This window comes from Pseudorasbora parva, chromosome 4, assembly GCF_024679245.1.
Source record: "Pseudorasbora parva isolate DD20220531a chromosome 4, ASM2467924v1, whole genome shotgun sequence".
Classification (NCBI taxonomy): Eukaryota; Metazoa; Chordata; class Actinopteri; order Cypriniformes; family Gobionidae; genus Pseudorasbora; species Pseudorasbora parva.
This window is the reverse complement of record NC_090175.1, coordinates 20,708,417-20,719,765: the sequence shown is the minus strand read 5'-3', so window position 1 is coordinate 20,719,765 and position 11,349 is coordinate 20,708,417. Positions and strand designations below refer to the sequence as shown.

At 35.4% G+C, this 11,349-nt stretch overlaps 1 protein-coding gene across 1 annotated transcript; it reads left to right on the top strand.

Moving 5' to 3' along the window:
* The first annotated feature begins 2,320 nt into the window (after window positions 1-2,320).
* lrpap1 (low density lipoprotein receptor-related protein associated protein 1) lies at window positions 2,321-10,515 on the top strand. Its single transcript, XM_067441265.1, has 8 exons — window positions 2,321-2,603; window positions 2,769-2,913; window positions 3,012-3,142; window positions 3,262-3,382; window positions 8,417-8,572; window positions 8,851-8,933; window positions 9,097-9,273; window positions 9,431-10,515. Exons 1-8 carry the CDS (start codon window positions 2,442-2,444, stop codon window positions 9,497-9,499), a joined length of 1,044 nt encoding a protein of 347 aa, XP_067297366.1. The 5' UTR covers window positions 2,321-2,441; the 3' UTR covers window positions 9,500-10,515.
* Window positions 10,516-11,349: the final 834 nt, after the last annotated feature.

Genomic DNA, 11,349 nt, shown 5'->3' with positions numbered 1-11,349 from the left:
CATAATGTTCTGAAAAGAAGGACTCGACTTCACCGAAGAATCCTCCCTGACCTGTTTAAATGAAGACAAATGGATGGAGGAGAACGTCCTTAAATGTGATGTTTGCTCGCTTAATGACCGTGTTTGTTCCCGTTGTCTGTGATTGAGTGTATTCATTAGGCTTGATGCACCCACTGATGTCTCTGGCAGCAGAACACAAAGGCCTTTGACCATCTCTGCTGCACTTTAATGGAATCTGAACTACATTAAAAGGTCGAGAAACCGAGAAAAGCATCAAACTTTATGTAATTGGAATCGCTTTAGGCTCCGGTTTCCCTGCTCGGTGCTCTTTGCTTGTATTCATTAATAACACTATACATGAAAAAAATACAACATAAAGGAAGAAAAGTGTTCACTTTAGAACATGAAAGATAATGATGAATTTATCTGAGCAACTGCATTATTGCAAGTCATGAATAACTTTGATTTATATTTACTTTTCATGCAACCAAATGAGCTTACATAATCAGCTTTTTCCCCAGGATTGCTGAGTGCAGACATTGGGCAAAATACTCTGTTTATACAAATGAACTTAATGGTAAAATGCCAAGTGCAGAACCACTGCAACCATCTGTGAGCGTAAACCAATCAGTTCCATATGAAAACATAATGGAATCATAGAAACAGATATAGTATATCAAGAAATGCTTGATATCTCTGTTTATAATTCTTTTAGGTTTTCAGTCATGGAACTCTGATGAAAGTGATATTTATTTTATAACATAATTATAAGAAATAAGACTTCATTTTGGATAAAATGGCTTTTCAAATTAAGGTTACAAAAAAATATGTTAAAAAAGGATATGTTATTGTAATACAGGACATCTTCAGTGAACATGAAATATATACTTTTAAGAAAACCTCTTTATACTCAAAAATACATTAAAGAGGTATTTTTGATAATCTGCATAAGGATCTGGTCTAATTCATGCAGAGGACAAATAACTGAAGTTTGGTGGGGGGAGGAAATAGTTTCAGACCTATTAATTAGTTCATAAATATAATTTTACCATACTGAAATTGGATGTATTATTAATTATTCTAAAATATAACCAATATCAAATTAAGAATAATTAAATGGTTAGTCACAACAACAAGTTTTAGTGAAGTGGGTGACTACAGACTGTCTTAGCAAATTAAAACGCCTTTACTTACGCAGCTCATTTACTTTGTATAGAGACAGTTTGTACTACACTGCATTTAAAAGGTCTTTTGAGTAGAATCAAAGGTCAATGACTAAACGCGTGACAGTGAGCAAAGATGGTGCAACCACACATGATCAATTAACTGCCTTTACAACACTGTGTGTCTGCATTACAAAATCTACTTCATATTTTTTCAGGGATTCCATAAGTGATTTCATATTTTACTTAACATATTTTTAACATATCTTGAAGTAGGCTTCAGTTTTAATCAATCACTTTAACATGATTTGCATGAGTATGTGGTTTTCAAATGGTTATGTCTAAATTAAATATTACAAACAGGATTAGAAATTTTAGCTAATTCTTACTGCATTTATCTCATTAGCTCAATTGTATGCTGTATCAGCAAGCATTTGCAATATAACATAGAACAGGATAAACTGTAATAAGGAGGAAGCAGTCAGTAAATTTGTATACAAGAGGTCTCTGAAAGATCCAGTGTCAAGGTGATGATGACACCATGAATACATATTACAGGTTTTGTCCTGCCATTGAGTGTCCTGATTCAGTCATTTGTAGCCTATAGCGAATTAATTGGTTTGATTCTGTTTGCTATATCAATCATTGTATCGTCTCCAATATTAGAAAGCTGATAAGTAGGGTACTACTACTAGCATTCTAATTGGGAAAATTGTCAGAGACAAATTGCAGTAGGCTATAGGTAGCAGCCTTAAGGAAGACAGATTGCAAAAGAGTGTCCACACATCTAGCAACCCTGTTAGAGCTGACAATAATGGCTGTTTTTCGCATCACATGTATTGGATTTTATTTTATTTGAAGTCCAGCAGACGGTCTAATACTCAGTCATTAAAAATGAATATTACACGTTTGGGATGTCTGTGTTTGTGATTTAAAATCTAATCTTGTGGGCGGTTTCAATAAGCAAGCCATTATATGGTTGCTAGTGGGCTTCCCACTGCGTGGTTTGATCTCATTTGCTCAAATCCCGTAGTTACTAGTTATGGAGTAAAGCAGCGCTGTGTGGGCTTTGAAGTCTTTAAATGCCGCGTCCCTCGTTCCAAAAGGCGGAAGTCTAAGAAATGTAAAACTCCAATACCCATGATGCACTGCGAAGCTGGAATTCAGGCATGTGAACGCCGTCTGATTCTCGTAGCGCTTCCTGAATAGAGCTGCAGATGCTCTAGAAAACATTACTCACTTACGCATTGTTTTATAATTCGTTTATCGTGTGTCAGAATGAAAATGAAGTTTTTCATTTTGATTTCTTTGTTGGTTATTGGAGCAATGGCGGGAAAGTACTCGAAAGAAATGAATGAACAAAAGGCATCTGATAAAAGCAATAATCAGGTGGAATTCAGGATTGCCAAACTTAATCAGATCTGGGAAAAGGCAATAAGGGTAAGTGATTTGACAGATTAAAAATATACTATCTATGAATATTGTTTTGACCAGTTATCAGATGTTGTGATTGTCCTTCCTGTGTCAATGTATTTAAATCTCAATATAGTATTTAATTACTGCTCTTGAACATTATTCTTCTGTCCATCAACTGTTCTGCTTTAGATGCAGCTTGCACCCGTAAGGCTGTCAGAACTGCACAGTGACTTGAAGATCCAGGAGAAAGATGAACTTCAGTGGAAAAAACTGAAAGCAGAAGGGTTGGACGAGGATGGGGAGAGAGAAGCCAAGCTCAGACGCAGTTTTAATAGTATGAATTGACTCTTTTTGTTTGATTTTTATAGTATGACATGAAAATTCTTGACACACACAGTTCTATGTTGACGTTTCGTATTGCAACTTGAACAGTTATTCTGGCAAAGTATGGAATGGATGGTAAAAAAGACACCCGGACATTGGACAGCAACCGACTGAAAGATCACGATGTTAAAGAGGGAGATACATTTGATGACCCAAGGCTGGACAAGCTGTGGAACAAGGTAACTGATGTTACAAAACAACCACTAGATTGTGAATGTGTTACTCATTTGCAGGTTTACAGACTTGCTCACTTATTACTAACTTTGCTTAAATGTTCTTTTCAACCTTTGATCGTCAGGCCAAGACTTCTGGAAAGTTCTCTGATGAGGAACTCCAGACCCTTCAGAGAGAATTCAAGCACCACATAGACAGAATCAATGAGTATAACATTGTCATGGACACTGTCAGCCGGACAGAAGGTAAGAGTTTTGTCGTGTTTAGTGCATATAGATATATCTCATAGAATCATAACATAGGACCTCTAATTGTATGAAGTGGACTATCCAAAATGCGATAATCTTTCTTTCCTATTGTGACTTACATCTCAGTAAAACACATTCTCGAACAAGAAAAAAATCTAGGGTGCAACTTGATTTTGTCCATTGTACAACGATTTCCCATACAATGATGTAACTCGCCACTTTAACCACTGTAGTATGATGTATGTAAGGGATAATGTACACCCAGCTGGTTGTTATCGCAGAATAAACCCCGACAGAGTGATCAGGACCCCGACGCGAAGCGGGATAATAAATAATCATTATCCCGCTTATTACACGGCTACTAGTCTCAAATAAATAATTATTAGACACAAAATATTGTCTCGAGATTAAATATTTGATTAGCTCTTACACAAAGCTTCCGCGAAGGAAAACAGTTCCAACCTGCTTTAAGCCTTTATCTATCAAATAAATGCTGAAAGGGTTAGTTCACCCAAAAATGAAACCAAGCCTATGATTTACTCACCCTCAAGTTATCGTAGGTGTATATGACATTCTTCTTTCAGACAAATACAATCGGAGTTATATTTAAAAAGTCCAGGCTAACGTTAATCCCAGCAGTTGTTGTAGTTGTGTTTGAAGTCCATAAAAAATGCAGCTGTCCGTCAAATAACGTGCTCCACACGACTCCGATGGGTTAATAGAGCCTTCTGATTCGAATCGATGCGTTTGTGTAAGAAAAAGATCTATATTAAAAACTTTATAAAGGAAACCTGCCTTGATGTCTTCCATTGTAACCCACGACTGTTTAAGCCACAAGATGGCGCCAGCGTTAAGCATAGAAGTAGTACCGGTCAAGATAACTCGTAGTACCCGTATGAGCGGGTGTTATCTGGAAATAACATACCGCTGGAATGCGCGATTGACCAATCAGAATCAAGTATTTCACAGAGCCGTGTAATAATGTTGGAGAAATTAAAGGGATAGTTCACCCAAAAATGTAAATTGTATGTTTATCTGCTTACCCCCAGGGCATCAAAAATGTAGGTGTGTTTGTTTCTTAACTCGAACTTTTGCTGTGTCAGTCGTATAATGCATGTCAGACATACAAATCCATATAAAACCTTGCAGTTCGTGGCGACACATTGATGTCTCCATTGAGAAAACAACCGTTTTCTGCGAGAAACCGAACAGTATTGTGTTTGTGTTATATTTTTTACCTCATATTAGACGAATCTCATCTAGTATTCCCAACGCCATTAATATGCCAGAGAAGGTCAAAATAGAGGTGCGATCATAGATATAGAGTCCTTCATTACTGTCTGCATGGATCGGTCGAATGACGGATCTACTATTATATTTCTATGATCATGCTGGTATTTTGACCTTTTTCTGCAGAATTAATGGTGCTGGGGAGTACTTGATGAAATTTGTCTGATGTGAGGTAAAAAATAACAAATACTGTTCGTTTCTCTGTTTAATTTTGGGTGAATTATCCCTTTAGTTAGTAGTCACACAACCATAATAGTAACCATACTGGGACCTACGTCTTTTAAACCATGTTGATTTAACAATAAAGAAATAACATTAATGACATCACAAAGGTGGTGGAGTAATACATTTGGCTGAATATTTAAAAATATCGTAATCAATGTCCGATTATTTTAATTCACTTACACAAATAACAAAAATCTGTTCATTTTTAATTATGAGATGCACTTTTAGTCAGCAGTTTTCTCCCCAGTATAATTTCTGCTGTAACGGACAAGTAGTAATTCACTATTTTTGTTCCTCAGTGTATTGTTTTAATTTGATGTTTGATTCATTGTGGGTTCCATACTACGCACGTGCAAAAATGCTGCTGATTTGACACTTTTTAAATATAGAATAAAATGGTATGTATATGGATATAATGAAAATATAGGATTAAATGGTATGTATAGTTAAACGAAAAGAAAGATACGAAATGTACTACATGCTAGCTTGCTTATTGTGGCCCCATGAGCATCATCTATTTAAGTCTGCATGTCATACTAACAAGAAACTATGCTTCTAATCGCAGGTCGAGAGATGTAGTTCCAAAGACACAAATTTATGCTGTTTGTTTGTGACTGTTGGAACTATGGTTTGGGAAACCCTGAATCGCTTAACTGTGTTAGTAATTACAGAACTTGCTAACACAGTTGGCTTATACTGCTTTTGGGAAACACGCCCCATTTAGTTTTTAGTTAAAAGAGTTATTAAAGGCAATAACTTGCGAAAACAATTCCTTGCAGTCTCGTGCTGTCTGACACACTGAAACATGTGCACAAGTCATATCGGTGTATATTTAATTAATGTGAAGACTACTGTTTTTAGTTTTAATAACAATTACAACTGCATTAAATAATGTTTTGAGATTTGTATTTAAAAAAAATAAAAAATAAACATGAAACTAAACCAACAGTAGGTGGCAGCAGGCGAGTCTTAATGAGTGAGTCATTGAGTCATTAATTCAAACGACTGATTCATTCAAGAATGAGGCAGTCGTTTACGAACAGGTCATTGAATCTTTGATTCAACCGATTCATTCAAAAGCTGAATCATTTAGTAACACACTGTTGCTATGAGAGGCGTATGGCTCTGCTGTTTGGAACTTTGTTGCTTGGAATCTTTGTTTGGAACTATTTTCGCTGCAGAAATATTTAAAAAAAACTCAATATTGCATCTAAAATGTAAGTTACTTAATGTTAATTAACTGTTTATGGAACTGTCATGTGAAATGTTATTTTCAGTCGTGATGGTATTCAGGAAAACAGTACACTTGGTTGTGTGATGTTTTTTAACTGTATTATATGTTTATTTTTTTAGTGTTTACCGCAGTTTCTCTGTGTGAGCAGCGCCACTCACTTGTTGAACTTGTTACTTATCGTCAGTTCATTAAACATTATATAATATTATCCACCATCATTCACCACTTACACTAAATTAATGCAGAATCATTCTTGCATTTTGGTGGTTCGCTAGTTATTTTGTTGTTATTGGCATTTTAATCAGGCTCTTGTCCATCGGGCAAGTAAAATTCTCTTTCACTTGCCCCTTCAAGAGATCCACTTGTCCCAGACAAGAGGATAAGTGTTAATGTCAAGCCCTGTAATGGCACAAAATGACCTGCGGGGTATGTAGAAAGAAATGGCTCATTCTTAGCTCATAAAAACATAATGATTCATTATGTAAGGCAGGGTCCCTTAGAGTCTTAAAAAGTGTTACATTTCAGAATCAAAATATAAGGCCTTGAAAAGTCTTAAATTCGCGGAAGCATTGCGTTCTAGGTCTTAAATAATGTTAAACAGGTCTTAATTTTCCTACGTCCATGTAACGCTACCTCATTGAAATGCTCTCGCCTCCCGCAGCACGAGCACGTGTGTGTGTGTGTGTGTGTGTGTGTGTGTGTGTGTGTGTGTGTGTGTTTGTTCCGTGGTGTTTGTAGTTCTTTCTTTCGCTAGACCAACTATTGTTCACTCGATTACAACTACAAATTAGACAAGCATGCATCTGATATTGCAGCCAATCAGCTTTCGTGTTATTGGCACGAGCCTCTTTCTGATCGTTACCCCACAGACAGACGCATAAAACGGATTTTATTCTTCAGCTGAGTCTGACGGTTCTTGCGACTCTTTCTCACCATCTTGCATAATGACCAAATAAAAGTATCATATACCCGATTGCACTAAATAGAGTTAATAACAGTAAACTCCAAACTCCGATGTCAGGCTGCGTGTGTTTGCTGTCTGTCAGCGCTCGCGCGAGTGTATTGAATGTGTTATTTCTAGGCTCTTTAGCCTAATGTTACTCTTTGAACGATCAAATATACACATTATGCATATGTCTATATCCTGATTTGAGTTAAAAAGTTTGGGAAGTGTCAGTAAGTACTGGATCTAGGCATTAGTAAGTTCTCAAAGTCAAAGCAAATTAATATAGCTTAACAACACAAACGGGGAAAACAGCACTTACACTTAAAGGAACACTCCAACTTTTTTAGAAATAGGGCTTATTCTACTTTGCTACATTTAGATATGTGGGGAAATACATTTTAAGCTAAGCTAGCGGCGACCCCGCCAAACTAAAACAATGCATGCATTGAGACAAATGCATTTGCCCACATAGCTTAATGTCTAAAGAAGTTGAATAAGCCCTATTTCTAAAAACGGGTGGGTGTTCCTCTTTGTAGATATGCATCTTTATGTTGTATTTATTTTTCCTATTGTCATTTGTTTATAAGTATATATTTTATTACTGACCGATTACTTGATTACGTAATTACTTGAAAATGTTTTACTTATATTAAGCAATTGCTTATTGCTGTGGTTTACTTTTAAGACGTTGGTCATATTTCCCACCCCAAGCGATCGTGTTATTAAAGATAGATAGCACACCACTGGACCAGCCTTTTTTGTTTTTGTAATACCAAACAAGATTCATGCATTTTGTTTGTTTTATTGCCATGTGTGACTATTGTGCATCTAACATAATAATATGTTAATTTTGCATCCTAATTATGAAAAAAAAATTAAAAAGTATGAAAGTGACCACCACCACCACCACAAAAAAAAAAAAAAAATATATATATATATATATATATATATATATATATATATATATATATATATATATATATATATATATATATATAATATATATAATATATATATATATATATATAAAATACTGGTGGGATGGAGCTATGAATAATAAGTTCACTTTTTTTTTTTTTGCGCAATATAGGTCTTAAATTTTATTCATAATGGTCTTAAAAAGGTCTTAAAAAGTTAAATTTGACTTGGTAAAACCTGCAGATACCCTGTAAGGTCTTCATACACCACTGAAAACATAATTATGTATATTATATTGCATTTCTGTCAATAGATACTCATAAATATTACACACTGCACCTTTAATAAATAGGCTGTTTTAATTTTAATCTCTTGTGCAGTTACTCAATCTTCAGCTTAATTTTTTTCTTTTCATCAGAGATCCATAAGAACGTTATCAGTCCTCTGGAGGGTGAAGTGAAGGAACATGTTCTCCATCAGAAACATGCAGATCTGAAGCAGAGAATGAGGGACCTTAACCAGGGCTTTGAACGACTCCGCAAGATCACCCATGAGGGTTACAGTGCTGACAGCGGTGGCTACCTTGCTAAGATTGAATCTGTGTTTTACAAATGAATTGCTTGTGACTTTCTTTATCTCTCTCTCTCTCTCTCTCTCTCATCTCTCTCTCTCTCTCTCTCTCTCTCTCTCTCTCTCTCTCTCTCTCTCTCTCTCTCTCTCTCTCTCTCTCTCTCTCTCTCTCTCTCTCTCTCTCTCTCTCTCTCTCTCTCTCTCTCTCTCTCTCTCTCTCTCTCTCTCTCTCTCTCTCTCTCTCTCTCTCTCTCTCATATACATGCATCATTCCCTATGCAGAATTTAAGGAGCCAAGAGTTATAGAACTTTGGGAAATGGCAAAACGATCTAATCTGAGTGAAGACGAACTTGATTCTCTTAAAGTAAGTTTTGCTTGTCATAGCCTGAATATCTTCTGTAAGGCTAATGTTGCTGCTAAATATTGCATTTCAATTAAGTTTCAGTATGCGTTGCCTTACAAACACAAGCTTTTGCATAATATGCTTTATCTAGTGTATTGATTTTTTTTTCTTTTCTCTAATTTAGGAGGAACTTAGACACTTTGAAACAAAGGTGGAGAAGCACCAGCACTATCAGGAGCAGCTGGAACTGTCTCATCAGAAACTGAAGCATGTGGAAGCCCTGGGAGACAAAGACCACATCATGAGAAACAAAGAGAAATACAACACACTTGCTGAGAAAGCACGAGAAATGGGATACAAGGTAGAGCTTCAAACTGGGTTTTAGAGTAATGTTGTTTTTTGGGTGATTGTACTTTTTGGCTTTTTATTATTATTATTTTAACAAAGTCATGCAGAAAAATATGTTGTGCAGTGTGTTTTAAAATCTGTACTAATGCCATGATGCTTTTTTTCTTTAGATGAAGAAACATTTGCAGGATTTGACAAATAAGATTTCCCAAAATGGATTGCAACACAATGAACTCTGAACACTACTGTTAGCTGAATGACCTAGAATCCTTCAGAGGTCTCATATGCAGCATTCTAAAATGTTATCCAACACCGATTGGCTGGGGTTACAAAGGTAGGGCATATTGTACAATAATGTAACATTTCCATTGTGAAGCTAGAATATTCAGTAAATGGTGATTTGTTTTGTTTGCAACGGTACTCTGAGTAGTGATCAGTTCTGCTTTTGTTGCTCATTTCCCATTTAATGTTTGAACAGCAAATGACTACTGATGCTGATGTATGTTATCCACATTCTGTTGTGGAAAAATTAGTTTACGACTCAATTTATGTTGTAATAATAGTTGCTTAACAACAGCAAACGCACACGGAAACACGTGTAACATCCCACAAACGTGGGTGCAAAAGAATTTAACATTCCTCTACAACATATGCACACGGCATAAAGATTTTAATATAAAAGTTGTTCATTCTGATTTTAATAATTCACTTTTTTTATACCCCAGTCCTGAGCATCCAAAGATTCAAAGGTTGCAGAATAATAACCCTTCATAAACAGTGCCACCCCTGCACAGGCTTGCTTTAATATAACTTCTGTTAACAGCTAAACTTTGTCATGATAAAGGTGTGGAGAAAGCAAAGCCGCACTTATGCACCACATTAGTTATATTTGGCAAGGCAGACCTTGAGTTGACTATAATATTGACTGAATCACTAAATGGCATTGGGTACATTTCTATGATTGACAGTGTTGTCCCAAGGTAGACTTGAATCAACAATCCTTGCTGTTTAAACAATTCCCTCAGGTGGACACTAAGATTTGCCATAAAAATACTGATATAAACTAATTCTTTAATCTATATGCACTGTTATTAATAATATAACAGAAGTGATTTAAAATCTTCATATTCATAAAAAACCTATAATCCAGCAATGTAAGGAATGTGATCTCCGTAAATAATACAATAGTTTTTGTACAAGTCCATGCTCTGCTCATTTCATGTTGCACATTTTATAATAAAACAAACTGCCTGAGCCTTGTGTTTTCTGATGATTTCAAATGGGTGATATGTTGAGCTGCCAATGAGCGATTGTGATAATGCATCAAGCATTTAAAGGATGAACATGTTAATCACTGTTATATCATTTTTATCATAGTACTGCTATAGTCAATATAGAAATTTCAGAAAATAATATTTGGAAAAACAAAAAAACATAATACAGTATGTTTTCATTAAATATGTAAATGTACAGAACAAAATTGGTCAAAGGAAGTATATATTTACAGTAGTCCACAAAGTTCTTGCATCTGGGATCAGTTTTCAGGTTTATAACTTTCCTAATTCCATGCAAATCTTTAACATGGACAATACAAACGTGTACATAACATACAATGCAGAAATCTATATAGCTTATACAGCAGTGGTTCTCAGCCTAAAGCCCACCAGAATCCAACACAATTATGAAAACACTGCTTTTCAAGCCTTTTTTAAACGATGAGTCAATACATTGATCCAGAAACTTAATGTCATTCCTCCACAAAAGCAATAGTTTTTTATTTTATTTTATTTTTTACATATTTTAAGTTCAATATATTTAATTCATACTGAACTGGCCCTAGCAGGCTGTGGACCTCAAGTTGAGAACCATTGATAATCATTAGAGTATAAACATCTGAGAGACCACAAGTAAAAATGATTCCAATTTACATTTCTTTAACCTAAAACATTTTTCAGCAAAATCTGAGTGAATAGTTGAATTGCAAAAATATTTATGAATTGCAAAATGTCTCAATATGCTTATTATTGCTTTTATAATGACCACAGCTTTTTAACTGCATGAACTATAAATGGCCATTTCACACCGCAAG